Here is a 22,166-nt window from a genome sequence, read left to right on the forward strand (position 1 = left end):
TCCACAACTTCTGTTAATGGGAACCAAAAATTAGGTCTCTATCAGAAAAAAATAACTCCACCCCTCCAGAGACGCCAAAATAATTTTGTCTTTTTTTGACTCAATTTTTATTTTAAAGGAAAAAAAAAAATAGAAAATATAGCATCACCAGAAACCAAAAAGGCAGTAGCAATCCGTGCATAAAGAAGGAATGAACAGGTTTTACAAGATCTTTGACAAGGCAGTAAGCGCAGTATTCTTCCTGTGCACATTAGTAAAAAGCTAAAATAACTAAATCATCAGTCTAAGATAGTGCCCTGATATATAAATCTTCAATGTACCAGGAATTTAAAAAAAATTAGCTGGATTTCCTTGAATGCTGCAATGTTGCAGCAAAAAGTTCATTTGAGCAATGATCCCAAAATATGTTGACCCTGTTTTCACTTCAGGCAAATACTGTTTTCTTATCACAGACTTGGAAGTTACAGTGAGTAGTAAATCTTACCTGCACACATCAGTACCTAACCACATACTCTACACTCCTCTCTCAACTCAAAATATTCTTAACTGTTCCAAAGAAATCCAAAGAGACAAGCACATGGCCCTTAAGTAAAGAAGGTTGCAGGAACACGTTAGAGACAGCTCACAAGTGCTGTGGTGCACCAAAAGGTTTCACTAAAGTTTCTGGGATGCAGACTCAAATGTAGGATTATGGTGGAGCAACAAACAGACAACCAGTCATTTTGTGAAGGCTTTAAATCAGAACAGCTGATATTTTATTTTTTAAATAAAAAATGGCTTTGGTTTCCTAGTCAAGAGGGACAATAAAGAAGACTTGTTTTCATAAAGAGCACAATGCTAATCAAGTCAATCTGCAGCACACATTTCTTGACCATCCTTATACTTAAGTTACCATGTATTTCTTGACCATCCTTATACTTAAGTTACCTTCACAAAAGTAACCCACATGGCTAAGTAGTTAATAAAAAGTTATCCTGGGTAAAAAATCAGGTGTGGTTTTTTTTTTTTTTCAGTAGAGTATTAGAAGTTCTTGTGATTTCTGAAGCAGTTTTTTCCCCATTTTTCCCAGCAAGGCATTTGATCCCATTGTTGTCAGTGATACTTTGTCCAACTAAAACCTATAGTTAACAGGTTTTGTTCACCCACACAGATGGCCACATGTAGCTCAGCAGCAACACAGTCAACCTTTCCTCATCATACAGGTGGGAAAACTCTCACAATAAATGAAAAATTTCTTAAAATATTTACTCATGCAATTTCCATCAGACTGATACACATCACCCAGTTAACACTCTATTTTTTCAAGAAAAATAAATACATTAATAAAAACTGAAGTCCTTGAGTTAGAAACAAAGATATATTTTGGCTTCTTTTATCCATTCTGCTCTTTGATAACAGTCACAATATCTTTCAACTGATGGTATATTTACAGAACAGCCAACTGGTGTAGATTCACAGTAACAAGTAAGATTGCCATTTATTTAATTAACACCCAGCACCATCTCAATAAACTCTAGAAAGCATCTCTGCATAGCTATGAATATCTAAATACTTTTTGAAAACTAGACCAAGGTTTTCAGGAGTGTGTAGAAGGACATTCAGAATAGAATAATACAGATGCTATCCAAGTCCCTCAGCCAGGAACACAAATCACCAGATAGCTAGAGTCCAACTCCTCTTTGCTCAGAGCACCAGCAGCAATTTGTATCCCTCAGCCTGATTCAAGTCCTCAAAACAGAGCTCACATTAAAATATATTAAATTACTTCAAGGAAAATTAATACAATCAAGCTTACATAAGGAATAGAGCTGTCAAATAAAGTAGTCCCTTTCCAGAAAGTATTTTCCCATGAATTACAAAGTTTTGGTACAGCAGCATAAGTTTTTGATAGTACGCTAACAACAGAAAGTTTCATTTCCAATAGCATTGTCAAAGTACATCTTAAAGACAATTTAAGCTTTAGGTTTGCATAATTTGTTTGGTTTTCTTAAAGCAGAGTGCACACAAAACGCTTGCAGCACTTTTATTTGGGGATTATTTGAACAGTCTATTCTTGGGTAGCAGACTTGTAATGTTTCAGTGTGCGTGCAGAGGGATCAGTAGCTTTAACCCATCTTGGCATCCAGTAGTGGGGCAGCCAGCTGCTCCGCCCTGAGTAGTGCTTTTCAAAGATCTGGCGGTAGTAATAACTTTCTTTTGTTTTAGGAGGATTGAAAGGATATTTCTCTGCTGCCTTCTCCAGTAAAAGGTCATCAACCTATAGACATAAGCAAAACTCAAGTTAAGCAGCAAATATCTTCAACTTCTTAAGATACACAAGGATTAACCAACCAATAAACATCCACACTTTTGGGAAAAAATAAAGTCTATTCTAGAGGCACAGGTTTGACAGGTCAAATAAACCTGTGTCACTGGCTCACTTGATGTTTATAAATAAGTATATGTATTTCCAGTGCTGTTGGTATTTCTCCGCATGACATGTGAAGCCCATTTCTCTGGGACACGACCACCTTTGTTAGTAAGGTCACAGACACTTCTTTCTTAACCCTCCTTTGCTGAGAAACAAGTGCAAAAACTTATAGCAGTCATTTTGCCATGTAAGTGGCTTCCTAGGTTGTTTCTGTAGCTTGGGGAACATTTGGCTGTTACAATCAACACCAATAACCATGCTCTTAGCAACAGGAGACCTGGAATGCAGAGGCAAAGACACCTGCAGGTGCTAAGTTAGCTGAGAAAGAAAGGATAAATAGTTGCACCAGTTGAGGCAATTTCAATGAGCAGTTTTGGCTGCCATCATGCTGTGTAACTTTTCATGTCTGTGAAACAGATTTGCTCCTCCTACAGCAGTACAGGCTCAGAACAAGCAGCAGAACACTGTTGCCTGCCCCAACTACTTTCTTGCCTGAGGAAGCAGAAAAAAAAAAATGGGGAAGAAAGAAATGGTGGTAGGACAGACAAGTTCCCATCCACAGCCTTGACTACATGTATTTCCATGTAATACAGCTCTGGTGTAAATAGGGTCTTATTCCTTCCTCTCCATGATTTAACTACCTCTGCACTCTAGAGAGGATCATCCTTTATAAAGAGTCAAAATGGTGTAAGTCTTCACTGGTTAACAATGCAAGCAGAGACTTTAAAAAGCAAAAAGGCTTAGCTAGGGATGGCTTTGAAAAATGAATGACACAAACAAGAAAGTACATTATAAGGTCATTATGCTGTTACTCAGCTGCAGAGTAAGTTCAAGCAAGTGCCTTCAGCCGAAGCAGCTGCTTTGCCTGTAACCCAGAAATTGTGTTTGTTGATACACAATCTAATTTGCAATCCAGACACTTAAATGATGTTCATTTCCTTATACAGTTATTTCTGCCATGGTCTAGCATTTCTTTCTAACTCGGATCACAAACATCTTTAATCAACTCAGACATCTAGAAGAACATTGATTAAAGTTTATCTTACTCCTGCACAAAGAAGCTCAACTGCTATATCCACATTTATTCTCTCAACTAAGCATGTGACCTGCCTCCCACTGGCAACCATAGCTAATACACCTAAGCGAAAAAGGAAAAAGTGGTATTCTACCTGTTGATCAATATAGTCCTGAAGAATGGAAAACCAGGATTTCTTTACTGATGCGATGCCATCACTGAAAGCTTCTTTGGGTCTCCAGAGAATTTCTTTGGGAAGTATATTGGAATCCTCAAAGGACAATCTTAAAAGGTATTTTTCAATTCCATTCTGTTTGCAGAACAAAAAACAATGTCATGAGTCTCTGGAGCTGCAGTGCAAAGATCTGGATTTAAACACTTATGAAATGGTTTCTTTTCAGAGCTTTTGGTCAGAAAAGGGTTCCCAGTAGTCCAACAATTCAATAAAATATTTAAGAGCATGCTTGACTTTGGGTGGAGGACTTAACCATCAAACTCAGAAATCTGGTCATGCTTACAACATGTATCAGTGAATTTGTAAACTTACATTTGGATCCAACCTTAGTTTTATGTACCTTTGGGATTCGCAGTTCTGCTGGCAGAGATAAATAATAAGAAGTAAACCGATGATCCAAAAATGGGACTCTCAGTTCAAGGCTAATCAGGGGGAATAAACAGAAAAGATACTGAGTTAATCCAACATATCATCTACTTACAAATTCCACGGCAGCTAAGCTTTCCCTGTCTTTCACATAAACACCAGGTTTTCTGCTTTCACTTGGAAGAAATTTCACTTGTGTATTAATAACTACTTATTAATTCACCAATTTGTGAAGTGAGGTGTATGGTCTACACAGATTAAAGACTACAATATTTTATAATGCCATATGCCCCAAATTTACAGACTACACTCCTATAGGATCTGCAACAACCATTGCAATATGTATGCAAAAGCACATTTTAAAAAACCCTCTTCCTCTCAGAGAACTACCAAGTTGCTCACTAGGATTTGCATCAGCATTTAGTAAACATATCATAGAACCAAAAAAGGATTTCTGCTGCCGTTTCTGAAATTCTCATCTGTTTGCGTTGTCAAGAAACAACAAAAATGAGCCCTACAGCAGTCACACAATTTCTCTCCTATACCAGTGGTAGATATATACATACAAAGCCCTCCTGCTTTTTTATACCACAGTTTCTAAGGACACAGAAGGCAACAAATAAAATGACAGTAACTGCATCTTCAGCAGAAAGAATCCCTCTTGGTGTGTCTGCTCAAGCAACTTTATGCTGTCCAGCTTCACAAGTGAAAGGAGATGTTATACTGTATCCTCGTATTTTCATTGTCTCTTCAGTTTCTACTCTGATACAAAGCTTCAGCTACTTCAGGTAATACCCACCTTAAGAATATAAACCAAATTAACCCAATACTGAGTATTCAGTAATCAAATACTGAGAACTCAGTTTCTCCATATACTAACAAGATTTGCACTGCAAGTCTTTCCTTACAGTTATTCTTGTTCTTAACTGAAATTGGTAGTTTCATCCTTTCCTCTCTACACTTAGTTCTTCTCCCTTTTCTCCATAAATCTGAACTCCTTAAATGCTGTTCTAATTTGTTAATACAAGGGTTTTTTCTTCCTAACAGTGCTGTGCAGCAGGTCCAAAGTAAAAAAAAAGGCAGCTGGCATGTGATAACAGCCTTCAAAATGTGATGAAAATTTTCAGCACGTAACAAATTATAAGGCAAATGGCAGGACTCCTGCACCAGTAAAGAGAAACATGAAATTGTAAAAAACAAGGGCAAGTCGTTTTGTGGCAGGATCAATATACAACAGAAGTTTCCCAACAGGTAAGTTGTTTGCTTTGCCAAAGATACCATTTTCTCTTACCTATAGACAGCTTTCCAACATTGTTCTCAGTTTAATTGACGTATTTCTTTCAGTGAAATGCTTCTGTTTAGTATAACAATACTATTTTCTACACCACTCAAGTTGGAGATTCTTCAAGGTATCAGTTACACAGATTGTATTCCAATCTCTATTACAGACAGCTACCTAATGCACATGCCTTTTTCAGTATGTTGTTTTAGTTCTGACAATCATCAGATTCAAGATCTCTCTTTGTCTAAACCTTCAAAGACCCCAAAATCAAATACAAGTTTGCCTTCCCTCCTTAACTCTGTATATTTGTATTTCTAATTCACTGCTTCTGTAAAGACCAGTACAGTCCTAGACAAAAAATATTTCAGATGACAACACAGTGAGCCCTATAGTCACGGATCAGATTAAATTTGGCAGAGTGCTTTACTGTTGCTTAAATTCCTTAAGCCTACAACTTCATGTTGGCATACAAATCCTCAGCAGTCTTTTCTTGCTTAATCTTGTTTTGCTTTTAAATTATGAGTGCTCAGCATCCAAGGGAATACATTTTACCCATGTGCTGCAGTAGTTCTGTCTGCACGAAGTACATCGAACAGGTAGAGCTCCTTCAGAAGCCTCTCACTCTCTTCTGCTGCTTCCTCGGGAGACGGCGCCTGAAAAGAAACATAGCATGGAGCACACAGGTGGAACACAGCTGCAGTGAGGGAACCATTGCTGGCTGTCCTGCATTTGAATTGCAGTCATCACCAAGTGATCTCAAAACCAGCAAAAACTACATACAAGAAATAACAGTCTCAGGAACTGCTGAAGATTAAGAAAGCTGTTTTTTAGGTGATTAAATCCCTTGGATTTTATACCACCCCAGAAGAAAAACTCAACAAATATATAGTTATGACAACTCTCAAACACCTTGAAGTACACAGATGTTCTGCTGAAAGTCAGAACAAGCAGCTCAAGGGCATTCTGTATACTCAATATATTTACCTTATGGAAATATATATATCCTTGTGTTAGCTCATCTGATCCTTCTCCCGAAAAAATGACCACACTGTCTGTTTTCTTCCGAATATATTTGGAGACAAGATACATACCTTAAAAAAAAAGTATAAAGTTATTAAAGTACATCTACATACATGATGCTATATGTAATTAGTAGTTTAAAATTTAGCATTTTAGATATTTACCTCCTATACTACTTCTTTCTATAGCAAAAATCTGATGTAAAGTAGCATCTCATTATTACTCAAAGCCACCAACAGGCACTCTAAGTTGGTGCTGCAAATACATCTAAAATGTGTACAAATACATCTAAACACTTGGCCCTCAAAATATCAGAAAGATATGTCTACTTGTGAGCCTAAGAACACTGGAAGATTCCCATGGGAATCCTCCATGAGAGAGGAGTTGTTCTGACTCCATTTGAAATTAAGTGCATGATTAATTCCAACACAGTGCTGAAGAAACCTTCTAGCCTTGGGGAAAAGTAAAAATTACTGTTTAACTCTCCACCACTCTAGGTTGAACTGGATGAAGCTCTTTTTTCAATTTCTTTTGTAAAGAATTTTTTATAAAACAGAATTATGCCTTCTACTCAATGGATCTTTCTTAATGGGATGCTTTTATAACCAAGTATTGCTAATCTAAAGAAACGGATCTAGTTCATTATGATACTAAGCAACAAATCTCAAAGAAAAAAAATTACAGAAAAAAAAATTAGTAAAATGCTCAAATTTTAAAAGAAATGCATTCATTATTTCACATTGCTAAATCACATCTTCATGGAGGAAATTCCACACAGAGAGCTCAGTTTTGAAAACTGTGTTGCCTATTTAGCTTCATAACCCTTTTATGATGACACAAGATTAACTGGGTAAAATGCTGTAGCTTGCATTACACAAAAGGTCCCATTGGATCAGGGGTTCTCCCCTCTTATCAGGCTGGGACTGCTTTGTTAGAAGCTGCTGATGACTCCCTTCACTTCTCAGAATCAAGCATACGTTATAAGAACCTGTGTTACCAAAGGACAATAATAAATAGTTCACATTAGTATCAAAATTATGCAAGGAAAGGGTAACTGTGATTTGCTGTCATAATATTCAGTACCTCAGAAAACCTGTGAATTTCCCCCTTCCTCCAAGGTTTATATTTACTAGAGCAGAAAACTTAGACCTGCAGATCTAACATTTCTTCTTCATGCAACTATTGCTTTTCATCTCAAAGCTTCAAGAACAGCTCTTGACAGTTGCTTTGTGCAGCGAGAGACTCGTTAATAACTGCTTTTGCCTCAGTGTGGTAGCACAGATAAGTCTGGATACCAGAACTTTGGAGTGCCAGTCCCCAGATTCTGTGCCAGATAAGGGATCCAACAGATGAACATGTAAGTTTGCATAAAATTTTATTTGGGTGATATAAACCAAAGATTGCCATTAAAAAAAATCTTACCAATAGAAGCTCTTATTGTTGTTATATCATAGGTTTCCAATGAGAAGATAACGTCCTCTATTGCCTGAATCCCCTCTTCAGTATTAAGTATTACTTCATGATGTTCACTGCCTATATGTGCTGCCACCTGTTTGCAAAATGTCAAAATAATGCATCACTTTTCAACTAAAACATTTTATAAACATACATTGTGTTTAAAGCAAACACATTCAGTGAAAGCACCAGCTCTCTTCTACTACAATGAAAATTATGCCATTAGGCCAAGAAAAGACATTACTTAGCAGACCTCTGACTTGCAGTGATATGTTCACCAGAGAGAACAGTCTTCTTAATTACAGTGTTCAATCATGATAGCAACAGACCATCCAGCTGCTTGCCTAAAACATTAACAGAATCTGTAGAGGCTCTAAATACGCCAGATATCTGCCCTTAAGAGAAAAAGCAGTACAAAAGTCATGAAAGCCTGCATAGTACCCCAGGTGCCAAAGTGTTTGTAGAAAACTGTTAATTCAGCAAACTGATCATTAACTCACAACACTTAACATATATACAAATGCCTTAGTATAGAACCATAACAGGGAGACCTACCCTAAAACCCAGAGGAAGAACTGAGACAAGCCCAAAGTACTATCCTTTTGACAACAATGCAAGGGGACTCTGTCATGAAAGTTTTCCAAGTGCAAGAGAAAACAGGTATGGTTCCGTTGCCTCTTTGGTAAAATTAAGCAGCAAGCGTTGTACTAAATTATTTACTGCAAACTGACTTACATCATAGCAAGAAATGAATTTTCGGTATTATTATTAATGCTATACCATGAAGTTAGCACCATTAATACACACTGTTTAGCATTCAGTAGCTCAGAACAATCTGGAAGCAATGCTTAAGATACCTTTCTGGCAGCAAGTAAGTCAGGACTGTTTTCCATTCCAATTGCAAAGGTTTGTAATGGATAATTGATGTTCATTTCTTTCATCAGTTTCAGAAGAACAGCTGCAACCAAGCTGGAATCTAAGCCCCCTGCCAACAAAACAAATTATCTGATTAGGTGTTTGAATGATGGTTTGCTTCCCCTTTAAGGAATCTAGATACTAGAATCCTATGAGTGGGCTTCACATTTAAGCTGTGTGGATACAAGGTGCTTCTCATACAAGTGCACATTTACCTCTGCTTGATAAAAGAACCAGGCAACTTTAGTGGAACATTGTCAGTAACAGTTGTCAGTACTTTTGGTGTCAGAAGCATCAGTGGAACTCCTTATTTAAGATAAAGTATACTGAACACACTCTACTACTAGAGAATATGCCCCTTCTCAACTCTACTAAAATGGGATTTATATTCTCCATTTTAAAACCACTCCCTATCTTCCTTTTATCTACACATATGACAGTCAACTGATAGGACTATGGATTTTTTTGTTTGCTGTAAGTAAAATGACAGAATTAAGTAAAATAATGGAATGCTTAGTGGAAGGGTTCCACTCTTCTTCAGTCATTCTTTTTTTCCTCCTCTTTCTAGAGGGGAGTGAAAGGATTTGAACAGTTTGGATAACAAGCAGAAAATAAAACCAAGAGACGCACAAGTTGCCTAAATACAGTCTAAGGATCCACCTTCTTATTATCATGAACTATTTCTGCTAGTCCTTGGCTAGTTCTACTTAGTGCTCTCCTACAAAGTACTGAGCAAAACACAGTACGTATTTGCCCACATCTGCTTGCAGTTCTGACAAGCATGAGGCAAAACCCTCTTCTCTTTGTTTCCCATAGTCTGCATGTGTTTTTGCAGCTAAGTGCATGAGCATCAATTCCCACCCTGATACCCTTTGTGGACACACTATCTAAAAAAAAAATATTTCCTGTTGAAATTACATGCAAATTCTGAGAAAATGAGAGCACAGAAAACAGAGTGCTCAGGATGCGGAAATCAGGAAAATAAAAACCCAGGTTTTCCACTGTGACACTAAAGAATTCCCTCTGTGATTAGAAACAAAAACAATAAAACAATTCTCTGTGATGTTCCAAGCATACCCAAAATCGTGAAGCACTGAGATACTCTGGTATTATTTATACCAGCATAGGCACATAGTTTTGCTTCCTGCATGTGCATCTGAGGAGCTGCTGACTGCCTTCCAATTTGATATTTGAAATCTGGGCTTTAAACAAGCTTTTTTACTGAAACTGAGATCTTCCAACCCTATATATCTTCCTGTTTAATTTACCTTCTTCCTATTTCTATGATTGCATAGTAAAGAAATGATCCAGCAGTATCTCCTGGACAGTTCGCTCTCATTCAGATGCACATTTAATAGGATTCATGACAAATGAGTGTAATTACTGTTGTAATGCATGAAAAGCATTCCAGAACTCTAACCACAAGTACCAAGTGCCACATAAACACGGGAAATAAGGTGTCAGACCCATGGTTACAGAGCCTTACCACTGTAAAGTACCTCTGTAACACTGAACTGTCAGATCACAACAGTGATCAGCTAAGACAGTGAACAACTTCCTGTACCATAAGATGTTACCTTATCTGCAAAAGAATGTAGCAAATAATTTTGGTCCAGATGGTCTCCTGTAATACGGTAAATTAAGGAAGTTTAGGATGGAGACAAAAGCAAAGGTGGCAAGTAAGAATTCTCCTGCTTCTGAAACACGCCAAGGCTCTCTTCTAGATTCAAGCTGCGCAAAGTGAATGTAATAATTAAATTTTCTTTTTAGACCAACCTAAGCATAAATCTCATGTATTTAAGAATATTGAGTGATTTTCAACAGGAATACTATAATTATTTTTCTTACTTAAACATGCTCAGTGTCTCAATAAGCCAAGATCCCAACCCAGAGTAAACTTTAAAAGCATAAGACTCTCAAGATACTTGTAAACTTGAAAACATTCTTTCAAACTAAGAAGTTCTCTGTTGCCTGTCCTAAAAAGCAAGTGAAGATTCAGATCACTCCAGGTACACTGCAGCAGAACAGCCAATATACTTTCCTTTAACCACTATAGGATGGGCAAAAGACAGAGAAGGTACTGAATCACTGTGGTTCTTGCCACTTACCTGACAGAAGACAGCCAATCCTTCTGTGAGCCATCAAACGTTTTCTAACAGCATTTTCAAAGAGAATACGGATGTTGCTTTTCACTGTTTCAAGGTCAAAACCTGCTCAGAAAAAAAGAAAAAGGGTAAAAATTGTCCAAAAAGTGTTACTTAGATTTTGCTGGATGATGCTAATGCAGAAACAAAGAATCTCCTTTGACAACAAGGACACTCAAGTCCATCTTGGGACATGACTGCCTACAAAAATAATTCTAAAGTCCCACATTTTAAAGGTTCTTACAGATGGGGATTTTTTTTCTTAAATGGTACTTTTTAAAACCAATCAATGCAAATTTTATGTTCCAAGTTTATGATTTTTTCACTTTTAAATCAGAGTAAGTAGCAAAATCTTTGCTGTACTACCTGAAGGCAGAGCTTCCACTGTATCACATACAACATGGAGTGGTTCATCTTTACAGCTATGAAATTTTACTAATTCCACTGATGCAACCTTGCCAGAAGGCTTTAAGTCCAACACTTCATAATGACCCGGAAGAAAAGGTTCCACTTTAGAACATAAGGATGTTGAATGCTTTAGGTTGATAAGTCCTACACATGAAATAGGAAAAAAGAAAAATGTCAGAGTTCTTGACTTAAAATGGTTAAGTAATACCTCATTCAACAGCCTCTCTACTAAAACTATATAAAAATATTTTCTCTGGATCCTAAATCTGGTATTAAAAAATATCCTTCAGAGTCACCATCAGTCCTGGCCAGAGCATGATTCTGCTTCTGGCAGGACGTGCACAGAGATCTGAGCCATCTCAAGTTGAGGCAGATAGCAGAGAAAGCAAACCAGCAAGTTTTACTAAGTGGCAAGTAGCAATTTATTGTTGTAAGCACTAGTAAGAGCACTTTTCTAACTGACTACATTATGGCCAGGTCAAAGTATAATATACTTAGGAGAATTTGAATTACAATTATTAATTAATTTTGTGTTTAAAATTAAGTGTAGTCAACCTAACAAGAAGTTTGCAATAAAACAACATCATTGTAGTGACTGCTTAATTGACATATATTTAGTTATTTCAAAACTCATCAGCTCTAGACTGATCTACTCCACTGCAATTGAATGCCAGGCGCAACTTGTAGCCAAACCTCATTTCCATTCCCCCTGTGAAAGAGGATGTTTTGCACCTACTGGTCACTTGGATGCCCCTTGAGGACATTCTCAAAAGGGACACTGAGCTGCTGTTTGAGAGGGACTGGAAATTCATTGTGATTATTATAGGACACAGTCTCCAAAACATTCACTTCCCTTCTCTCTCCACAAGCAACAGAAATGGTGCAGCTCTTAGTATTACTACATAGTACTATTAGAAGAGTCAACCTACACTGGAGTCTGATAATAAAATAGATATACAATATATGGGACAGAAATAATCATGAAAGCAAATTTTAGGCAATAAACTCTATTTTGCACTGTTTGGATTTGTTTGTGATAGCACCAAGACTAGAGATAATTACTTTAAAAGAGAGAGCAATGATGGGTCATCTCAAAAAAAAAAGAAATCATCATCAAATAAAGTATGTGATTCTGGGAAATTACCCAGTGTTGCAGTAAATTTCAGTAGGGTTTCAAAATTCCTGGCTTTTACAGATTAGCAGTTCTTGTAGTATAATTACCTACTTCACTATGTAACAACAAGACCAAAGTCTAATATAATTTATTGTAGCATAAGTCTAGTCTAAGTCAATAAACTGTAGCCTAACATAAAACATCTTGAGTTCAATACTGCTATGACTCCAGAACGCAAAAAAAATCTAGTTAAATAAGCAAGTTATTTTAGCACTATTAAGGACAATTAAACATCTTGGATGTTTTTATTTTAATGATGTGTAGTCCTTACATTACTAAATATAGCTGATATATTACTGAACTTACTGTTCATTTTCTCTTCACACTAAGAAGCAAAGCCCAACAAAGAAATTTGTCTCCAACCAAAACACCTAAGATTATTTAGGGACTAAACACAACTGACTTTACCTTTTGCCTCCGAACAGACACCCAAAAATCCATCATCAGTCAGCACCTTAAACAGTGGTCTGACTCCATAGGTATCTCTTGCCAGAAACACTTTTCTGTTTGCAGTGTCCAGAAGGATGAAAGCAAATACACCATCTAGCATGGATGCTGTTTGTTCTATTCCTCCTCTGTTATACAGATGAAGGATAACTTCACCATCCACTAATGTTTGAAAGTCAAATCCAAACTGCTTCTGCAGCTGAAAAAAAATATAAAGAAAAACATAAATAAGCATTTGCAAACACTGGCTGCTCATTAATTGTTTCATAATAATAATAGTCTATGTAAAATCACATTTTAAAAGTTCTATAAATATTTCTGCCAAAGAAGGAAATTATGCTTTTTTTGTTCAAAGTTGTACTGAGTTGGCACGGCCTGGCTTTGGTAGTGGAGGGACAACAAGGGTGGCTTCTGTGAGGCGCTGCCAGAAGATTTCCCTACATCTGGCAGAGCCAAAGTCAGGCAGCTCCAGGACAGACCTATTGCTGGCCAAGGCCGAGTCAATCAGGAATGACAGTAATGACTCTGTGATAACATACTTAAGAATAAAGAAAAGTTATTGTGCAGATATAATTGTGGCCAGAGAAGAGGGGGATGAGACTATGCAGAGAGGAACAGCCCTGCAGACACCAAGGTTGACGTTTCTCTCCTCTCAGCCCCTAAATTATCAGGCTAGCCCAGAGATACGAGGCTTTGAGGGGAGGAACATCAGGAGATTGGCATAGATTCAAAGGAGGCTCTCACCCTGATGTAGTTGTCCAGCTCTTTATTCCAGGAGATCTGGGGGGAAGAGTGGGGAAAAGAGAGCGAACAGGAAGGGTCATCACCTTATCTAGGCTCTGGACAGGGAGGGCTTCTCTGGCTCTCCACCAACCCCGTTGGGACAGGAAGGAGGGGACCAGGCTTATCTGATCAGAATCACAGGGGTCCCGGGGAATGGGGGAAAACATGGCCTGAGCGCAATGTAACACAAGGTCAGTGGAGAAGGAGGGGCAGGAGGTGCTCCAGGTGCCAGAGCGGCATTCCCCTGTAGCCCGTGGCGCAGCCCATGGTGAAGCAGCTGTGCCCCACAGCCCCTGAATGATCACGGGGATGCAGAAATCCACCCACAGCTCACAGAGCAGCCCCACACCGGAGCAGGTGGATGCCTGAGAGGAGGCTGTAAACCCATGGGAGACCTGGCAGGAACCTGCAGACCTGTGCAGAGAGGAGCCCATGCTGGATCAGGTCTCCTGGTAGGACTTGTGACCCTGTGAGGGACCCAGGCTGGAGCAGCCTGTGCCTGAAGGAAAGCACCCTGTGGCAGAGGGACCCACACCAGAGCAGTCTGTGGAGAAATGCTGCTGTGGGGCAGACTCATTCTGGATAAGTTCATGAGGACTGTCTCCTGTGGGAGGGACCCCATGCTGGAGCAGAGGAAGAAACCTTCTTCAGCAGAGGCAGGAACATCATGTTATAAACTGACCATAACCCCTGTAACCTGTTTCCCTGCTGGGGAGGAGATGATAGAGCTCAAGAAGGAGGAAGGGGTAGAGGGAAGGTTTCTTTTCTCAAGGCTTATTTTACTTCTCATTACCCCGTTCTGATTTTGTTGGTAATACATTTAATTTATTTTCCCCAAGTTCAGTCTGTTTTACCCATGACAGTATTTGGTGAGTGATCTCCCCCAGTCCTTAGCTCATTAAACTTTAGTTGTAGTTTCTCTTCCCTGTCCACTTTTTGGAGGGAAGTTTTGGTGGGTGCCTGGCATCCAGCCAGGGGCAACCTACTATAAAAATTTTACCCAGGATCATCTCTTAGACAATGAGTCTCTCAATGCCTTAAGCAATTCACGTTAAGGCAAGTTTTCAGGGATACACTTCTGAGGATGTCAAACTGCAAACCCATGACCCTGGTCTTCAGAAGCACTAGCCAACCACTGTGTAAAAAAAAACATACATACAAAACAGAGGGAAAGAAAGAGCTTCACTAAAACTCTAACAAGCCAAAAAACCTCACAAAACCCATGCTTTAACATTTTAAGTTCCTTGGTTTTAATTGTTACTTATGGGTAACAATTGGCAGTCTTAGATCAAACTGAGTCAATGTTAAAATAAGTAAGTCATTGCCCTGAGCAAGGCACCTGTTTCAGCAGTGATCCTTTCTTAGGTAGGTTTCAACCACAAAGCTTGAAAGAAAAATCTCATTATAAAGAAAGAGGGTACATAATGTAAATTACAACAAACAAACCAATTCCTGTAGATGACAATGCAAGTGGTGTACAATTAAGTCCCCTCAGGACTGTGTGTAGCATTGAGAGAAATTCTTACTGTTTTCAACAGCTGAAAACCAACATTGCAAAACACTGCAAGTAATACAGATTGTTGGTACATTTCACATGTACTGCAGGACAAAGTGTCACCCTTCAAACACCCAGATACTTCAAGACTGGGAAAAAAATGAAATCTCCTGGCTATTCAAATTCTCAATGACATTACTGATGTCACTGATGTGACTGACAGCAGCCTGACCTGACTTTAAAAATGTGACATTAAAAATGCTATAAAATTAGCATTAGAAGTACTATAATATCTCAGATTATTCAATTGTTTCTGATGCTACCACACTTAGTATGGGGCACACTTTACACATTGATTCAGCATCATTCAGAAACAGACACAGTTTTAAGCTGCTTTTTAAATCAAATTTGGATGATCTGAATCATCTTGCCAATAACAGGCAGCCTGGACAGGGACTGAGGATCACATCCATCATGGACATTTAAGACCCTTAGGAACTATATAAGAGTTGCTGCTTGTTTTGTGCCTAAGAGACTTAGGTGGCTCTCAAAAACCCCACAAAAAAACTGACTTCTGCTGCAGACACCTAAGGACTTCTGTGGCATACTGGAAACATCTCCCCAAGGCTCATTGCTTTTATATAAATATGTAAGCATGCATACTATGCATCACTATATCTTAAGTGACATATCTCATCTAGATTGAGAGGCAATAATAAAAATGCAATACCCAACAACTTGGGAGAATGACAACCCAAAACAATTGAAGAACAAGACAGACTAAAAGCATTTGTATTATGAAGACAGAAGAAGGGGAGAAAGAGGCTTGAAATTCTTCTCCCCAGGAGATAATGAAGAATGTGCCTTAACTTCTACTGAAAAAACCTGAATATGTAAGCATTTATTGCCCTTCTTGTTAATTAAAAAGTGATTTCTCAGTATTAAAGATTAAGCATGTTGCTAAACAAGCTACCAGATTCACAGCTCATTGACATAGTTTACATCCTTTTAAATACTAGTTCTTTGCTAACTTTCCCATTTCTCTCCTGATATTCTAGTTCAACACATTTTAATGATGTTCTGAATATCCACTAGTATTGAAATTTAAAAAAAAATAATTTTTTTTAATTGCCTTACCATGTATACAACACTTACCTGTTTGAAATTGTAGATTTCTCCATTGTAACACAGCCACAGGTATGGGAATTTCTTCACCCGGATAGGCTGCATACCATATAGCTGATCAACAACTGCCAGCCGGTGGAAACCAAAACAACAGTTGGTGAAACCATTGACGTTCTCAAAACGAAATGCATCAGGACCTCTGTGTGCTATCTTCATGGCACTCAGACACTGCACAGAAAGGCACTCATCACTCCCAAACAGGGCCCAGATACCACACATGATGAGGCTCTTGTTCTACCTGCACGTGAAGAACCTGTTCAACAGAGACATGAACACTGTAAGCAAGAGCTGACCCTTTGTACTGGGTCTGGCTGAGAGGAGGTTCTTTTTCCTCTCAGCAGCCCTCAGAGAGCTGTGTTTTGTGTTGGTATCACAGCAGTGTTTTGGCTACTGCTGACCAGTGCTTACAGAGCATCAATGCATGCCAACATTTCCCCCTCACCAGAAGGCTGGGAGCAGGCAAGATCTTGGAAGGCAACAGGATGGGTAGATGGGTAACGGGAAGGTAGCCAGGACAGCTGTTCTAAACTATCTAAATTGATATTCCATATCTGATGTCTACCCAGATAAAAGATTTAAGGAAAAGGAGGATAAAGGTGGAGCAACTGCGTGTGCTGAAGCCCTGCTTCTCAGGAACTGGCTGGCCATTGCTTGCTGATGGGAATGAGAGAATAAAATATTTGTTTTTTCCTTTTGCTTATGCATGATCTTCACTTTTCCTTAAAAGTAAACTGCCTGTACCTCAACCCATAAGGTTTTTTATTTTTCATCACATTTTCCTGCCCCTCACTCCATCCTGCTGAAGAGAGGAGTGATAGAGTGCCTTGGTGAGCACCTGACATCCAGCCAAGGTCAACCCACCACACACCTAAAAACCACAGATAACAGATGTAGGCTATTAATCACTTAACTGTCAAGAGGCATGATATAAAAAGAATAGCAGGCTTTACTAACATGAAGTAAAACCTGGCTTGCTCAAAGTACAATAAGCAAATTTTAGCCAGCAAGAAATTAGGTTTAAGTTTTACCTTTAGATACAGCAAGACTGTCTATGATTTTTTATTTATAGAGCACAAATACAACAAATCATTACTGGTCATAGAGTATGTTGAAATAACATAATATGAGCAGAAACATTAAACATCCTTTCAGTTTGTCACCTTTGCATTCAAAGGGGGTTTGTAAGAAAGAGGAAGGCTCAGTAGTGACAGGACAAGGGGGAACAGCTTCGAACCAAGGAGCACAGGTTTAGACTGGGGTTCCTTCCCCCCAGCAGCGCGGCAGGCCCGGCCGGCCAGGGCGCGGTGGGAGCGATGCTGTTGCGGTGCCGGGCTCCCCCGGCACGCTGCTGCTGCAGCCCCGGCGCCTCCGGAGACACGCACAGGCCCCGCAGCGCTCCGAGCCTAACCCACAGCGCACGTGTGCTTCAGCTGGGGACCTCCAGATCAAGCGATGTCGCTGGAGACATCAGCCCAACGCGGCCTTAGGGCTGAGGTTCAGAGAGCCACAAAGCCCACAGCTCCCGGAGCACTGGGGAGGCAAAAGCGTGCCAAGGGGAGCAGAGCACTGCAACAACACTGCTCCCCCTCCCACACCTGCCCCATCTGGACATGCGATAGCGCTGCGGACCTCAGCCTCAGCACACGGAGTTGGGCTTTCCCTCCGTCCTCCTGGTAACCCGCGGTCCCTGGAACACCGCGGGCACCCGCTCCCCTCGGGTTCCCCCCGCACGCACCCGCTCCCCTCGGGCCCTTCCACACGGCCGCCCCTTCCTCCGGCGGCCGCCGCACATCCCGGCGGGCCCGCCGCTCCCTCGCCAGCCGGCGGCAGGAGGCCGAGCACCGCGGCAGCTCCCCCGACCGCAGCCCCTTCGGCCGGCCTGGCCCGCCCAGCCCCGCGGCGCCGGGCCGCTCCCGCCCCGCTACCTTACCCGCCGCTGGCCGCCGGCGCTCGGAGCCGCCGTCCGCGCCGCGCCGGGGGACGGAGGAGGCGGCCCCGGCCGGCCGCGGCCCCGCCCCTGCCCCGCCCCTGCCGGCAGCCGCTGTTGAAACACGCCGCGAAGTTTCATCATGCGCCTCCCCGTCCTGCCCTGCCCGCTGGCGGGGCGCGAGGAGGTCGGCTTGAGCCCGGGCTCTACCCGTATCCCGTCTGCAGCCGGCCCGGGCTGCCCCGCAGGCAGGGCGGCAGGCAGGGCAGCAGCCCGCAGGCAGGGCGGCAGGCAGGGCGGCAGGCAGGGCAGCAGGCAGGGCAGCAGGCAGGGCGGCAGGCAGGGCGGCAGCCCGCAGACCGGGCGGGTCCCCTGGGCCGCTGTGAGGAAAGCGAGCGCCGTCAGGCACCGCTGGGCGCCCTGCGTGTCGTGGGCTCAGGCGGGCGATTTGTACCTCTCATAAATCCTGTCCCTCGAGGTGTGCTCCAGGCCGTGCCTTGCGTCCAGGGAAAAGAGCATAGGCATTGCCCCTAAAGCTGCTTTGTTTGGTTTGGGACAGGCGAGTCCGTGTGAAACTCACACCTTTGGAAGCATTTGCTGAGGATGTACGATTTTTCTGTGTAAAACTTAAGTTCTGAATCATAGACACGATGAGTAAAACAAGATTTTAATGCTTACCTGAACTTCATAATTGGATAGTTTTGCCTGTTTGTCTTTGAGAGTGCTAAAGTGAGTGAAATTCAACTCTGAATGTTAGGATGTGAAGTGTTAAATATAAACCCTAATTCTCCACAAATACTTCAAGGGAGCAATTAGTAATTCACATGCAGTGTGCTTTCATAGCCAGCTTTAGTGGAGTTATTGTAAAACTGCAGTACTGTGCATAAAGTTCTTCAGGTCATGCACTTCGTCAGCAGTAAGTGTGGTCTGTGTGTAGAATTTTAAAAGGATCTTTAAGAAGCCATAAAAATGATATTTTTAGGCTTCAGAAAGAAAAATGTGTTGAAGCATCCTGTGCATGAGAAATAGACTCCAGTGCTGATCAGGATTAGATGTAAGATGTTTCTGTTCAGCGCAGCTTCATCTGAACACAGGCAGCCTGCAAATACCATGTGTGCAGTTCCCAGAGCTGTGCACTGCCTGGAAGGGCAGGCTATAAGTGTGTGCAATGGCACATGGAGTCACTGCTCACAAAAGAGAAATGGTTGTGGTGAGGAACACCTTATCTCTTGAGGTTTTTTTTCCAGAGATCTAAATATCACTCTGCAATTTGGAAAGCTACAAGAAATAGTAGACAAACCTTCTACTAACTTAGGTTGTTTTGGGGGGTTGTTTGCTTGTCAGAAGCTTTTGTAAGCAGCCTTTCTTTATATCTTTACTTCTTTTCTCCACGCAGAAGAGATTTTTTTGATGGGTCTGCTTAGGCTCAAATTGTTGTCTGGGCACTTTCATTGATGGTTCCTAAGTAATGAATTCCTGGTTCATAGCTATATCTCATAAAGTGCTTTATGATATTCACAAACTTATTTTTATTTGGTACAATAAAAATCTTTTAATGGAGAAACAGAAGCAAGGGGACTGAGAAGTGACTTGCAGAAAGTGGCTTGGTAAGGCTGGATAGGCACAGCCAGGGTAGAGCAAAACTTCCCAAGTCCTCATTAAGGCCTACATCCTTAGGGTGCACTGGGTAATTTATCCTACCCTTTACTATCACTTCTAAAAACTGGGGATAACTGCTGCATTTAACTGTCTTGCATGTTTAATGCCCAATTTTAATGAAGTTGATGGTGTTATATATGGGGCTATTGGAAGAAATACTACACACGGTCTGTTTTTAAATACCAGCAATGTTAGTGTTTGGTAGTTATAAAAGTGCAACAAAAAACTGGTATGTCCCTGGCTTTTTTTCTGCTATTGTCAAGTAGCCCATTATAGTCTGTTTATATTAAGACTCATTCTTCAATATCTAGTATTTTCTTTCAACATATCTGTAGACAGCACTAGGTGTAATTACACCTCAGTCTCTCACCCGTGTTCTTCTCAAGGCCCATCTCCTGTCTCACTTTTCTCATTCCTGCAGACATCATGTGTAATATTTTCTCCAAAGCATTGTCTTTTCCACTCTACTCCTCTAAAGTTGATTTTTCTTTACCTTTTTTGTTGAAAGAAATTTACATTGCTTCTAGCTGGGTTGAGAGAACAGGTGTGCATGTAAATATTGGGTGCCATTAGTTGCTAGGAGACTTTCTGCTTTGTGATATGTATCTGAGAATTACCGCTTAGCCACAGAATAAAACCATTTAATAATGGCTGAAAAACCTTGTAAGAAAGGTCTTGATTAATGAATTGGGAAGTGCTTGTCTTAGTTCTGTTTCTAATCAGCTGAGATGAAAGGCTAAGAGGTTTCTCTGAAGGCAAGAAATAAATGAGTAAATAAAAGGTCAAAGTTAACAGTTAACCCAAAGCTAGCAGATAAGTGAATATAATGTAGAACAAGCTGGTGCAGCTTCATGTCTCACACTGAACTGGTCACTGTTCTCAGCTGAGCATTGCTCATAAATGAAGTCTCCGCTCCTTATTTTGTTCCATTAAAGATGAGTAGCTTTGGTGCTTCTGTTGAATATGGTGCCACCAGCATGCTTGGAAGACTGAAAATATCTAAGTTCTGTGAGACAAATGAAATGTGTTTGGACAGGAGAAAGAGGGAATGGGAGAAGTGGAGGCTGTGATTAACAAAGGCAGATGGTGAAGGTCTTTTTGCTTTAACAGCAATGACTAACAAATTAACAGCCTGTGGTACAGGGGTTTTTACAGGGCATAGTCTCCTGAAGATAGCCCTCATGAGAGGGCTTTTTGCAGGAGAGAACACATTTCAGCTGATTTTGTGATAGTGCCTCTCCCAGCTCTCTAGTCCCATCCTTTGCTCTCACTGGAGCTGTGCAAGAAAACAAGATCTGAAGTGGAAAACAATGGCAAGACTCCAATATTAGAGAAAGATTTTGCATTTTCTGCCAGCATCCATTGCACATTCTCTGGAGTTTCTCAGGCAGGAATTCAACACCCTTTGCTGATGGTGAAAGTTGCCACAAGTGGATTCATGGACCAGGTCATTAAAATGGGCAGGACTGTAAAATACCAGAAATTCTATTTGTGTGTCTCAGCACAGCCTTACACCAGCTCTTTGCACAGAAATTACTAGAGAAGAGGCATTCTGCACCCTACCAGGCCACCTACTTAGTCATGGACTGTTTAAAATGCTTCATCACCAACATTTTGAAGGATAATAAAGAAAATGCTGAAACAATTTCTGTTTTTGAAAAATTGAAGATTTTGCCTGTGGGAAGGAAATGTATCTTGTCTACACTTCTACGGCTCCCTTTGCAACCAGTATCCATTTTTAGCTTGGACCAACTACTTGGACCAACTGCTCTCGATCTGGCCTTGAACACATCCCAAATTGTAATAGCAAGACTTGTCTTTTCCTTCTCCTAACTCATGTAATAATGGAGGTATGGGAATAGGCAATTCCAGGTTTCCAGATGCCTCAAACTGTTTTTAAGCATTCAGTGATTGAATGTTTTCTAGGACAGGGACTTATCTTGAAAGCAGAAGGTTGCTCCTCCTAATGGAGCAGCATAGAAAGATCCATATACCACGGATGGCACGGCAGCCCATTGTAAAGAGAGATCAGAGGTGGGCAGGGCCCAGGGAAAGGTGGAAATCAGTTCCTCCTCCCCACTCACATGGGTTGACATAAACAATGTATCTCCTATCCGGCTATCTTTTAAATTTAGAGGTTTGTTGGACGCACCTACATTCACCCATCAATAGTTGTAGTGACGGGCGTTCTGCTAACACACCCAAATCTGAAATGCGTGTTTCTGTGTCAAAGATATGCACGTGCA

General features: G+C 40.7%; 1 protein-coding gene across 3 annotated transcripts; it reads right to left on the reverse strand.

The window, feature by feature from the left end:
* Window positions 1-720: 720 nt before the first annotated feature.
* Window positions 721-18,392, reverse strand: ASNS (asparagine synthetase (glutamine-hydrolyzing)). 3 transcript variants are annotated; one of them, XM_030264713.4, is made up of 12 exons: window positions 18,265-18,392; window positions 16,305-16,587; window positions 12,833-13,070; window positions 11,209-11,394; window positions 10,807-10,908; window positions 8,641-8,768; window positions 7,751-7,877; window positions 6,293-6,399; window positions 5,861-5,961; window positions 4,001-4,082; window positions 3,580-3,735; window positions 721-2,257 (listed from the first exon to the last, which is right to left on the reverse strand). In XM_030264713.4, the coding sequence occupies exons 2-12, from the start codon at window positions 16,551-16,553 to the stop codon at window positions 2,048-2,050; spliced, it is 1,686 nt and encodes a 561-aa protein (XP_030120573.1). In that variant the 5' UTR covers window positions 16,554-16,587; window positions 18,265-18,392; the 3' UTR covers window positions 721-2,047. The 3 variants fall into 3 exon arrangements, with proteins under 3 accessions (XP_030120573.1, XP_072781651.1, XP_030120575.1); XM_072925550.1 differs by having other exon boundaries at window positions 18,269-18,351; XM_030264715.4 differs by lacking the exon at window positions 721-2,257 and having other exon boundaries at window positions 3,672-3,735; window positions 3,973-4,082.
* Between the last annotated feature and the right edge of the window lie 3,774 nt (window positions 18,393-22,166).

Source organism: Taeniopygia guttata, chromosome 2 (genome assembly GCF_048771995.1).
Source record: "Taeniopygia guttata chromosome 2, bTaeGut7.mat, whole genome shotgun sequence".
Lineage (NCBI taxonomy): Eukaryota > Metazoa > Chordata > Aves > Passeriformes > Estrildidae > Taeniopygia > Taeniopygia guttata.

Bases quoted from the DNA above. Each gene is read 5' to 3' on its own strand.
- ASNS (XM_030264713.4), bottom strand. From the start codon at position 16,553: ATGTGTGGTATCTGGGCCCTGTTTGGGAGTGATGAGTGCCTTTCTGTG. The intron at 13,071-16,304 runs GTAAGTGTTGTA...ATTTTTTTTCAG, and splicing joins AAATCTACAATTTCAAACAG to CTGCAGAAGCAGTTTGGATT. The intron at 7,878-8,640 runs GTATCTTAAGCA...TTTTGCAAACAG, and splicing joins ACTTACTTGCTGCCAGAAAG to GTGGCAGCACATATAGGCAG.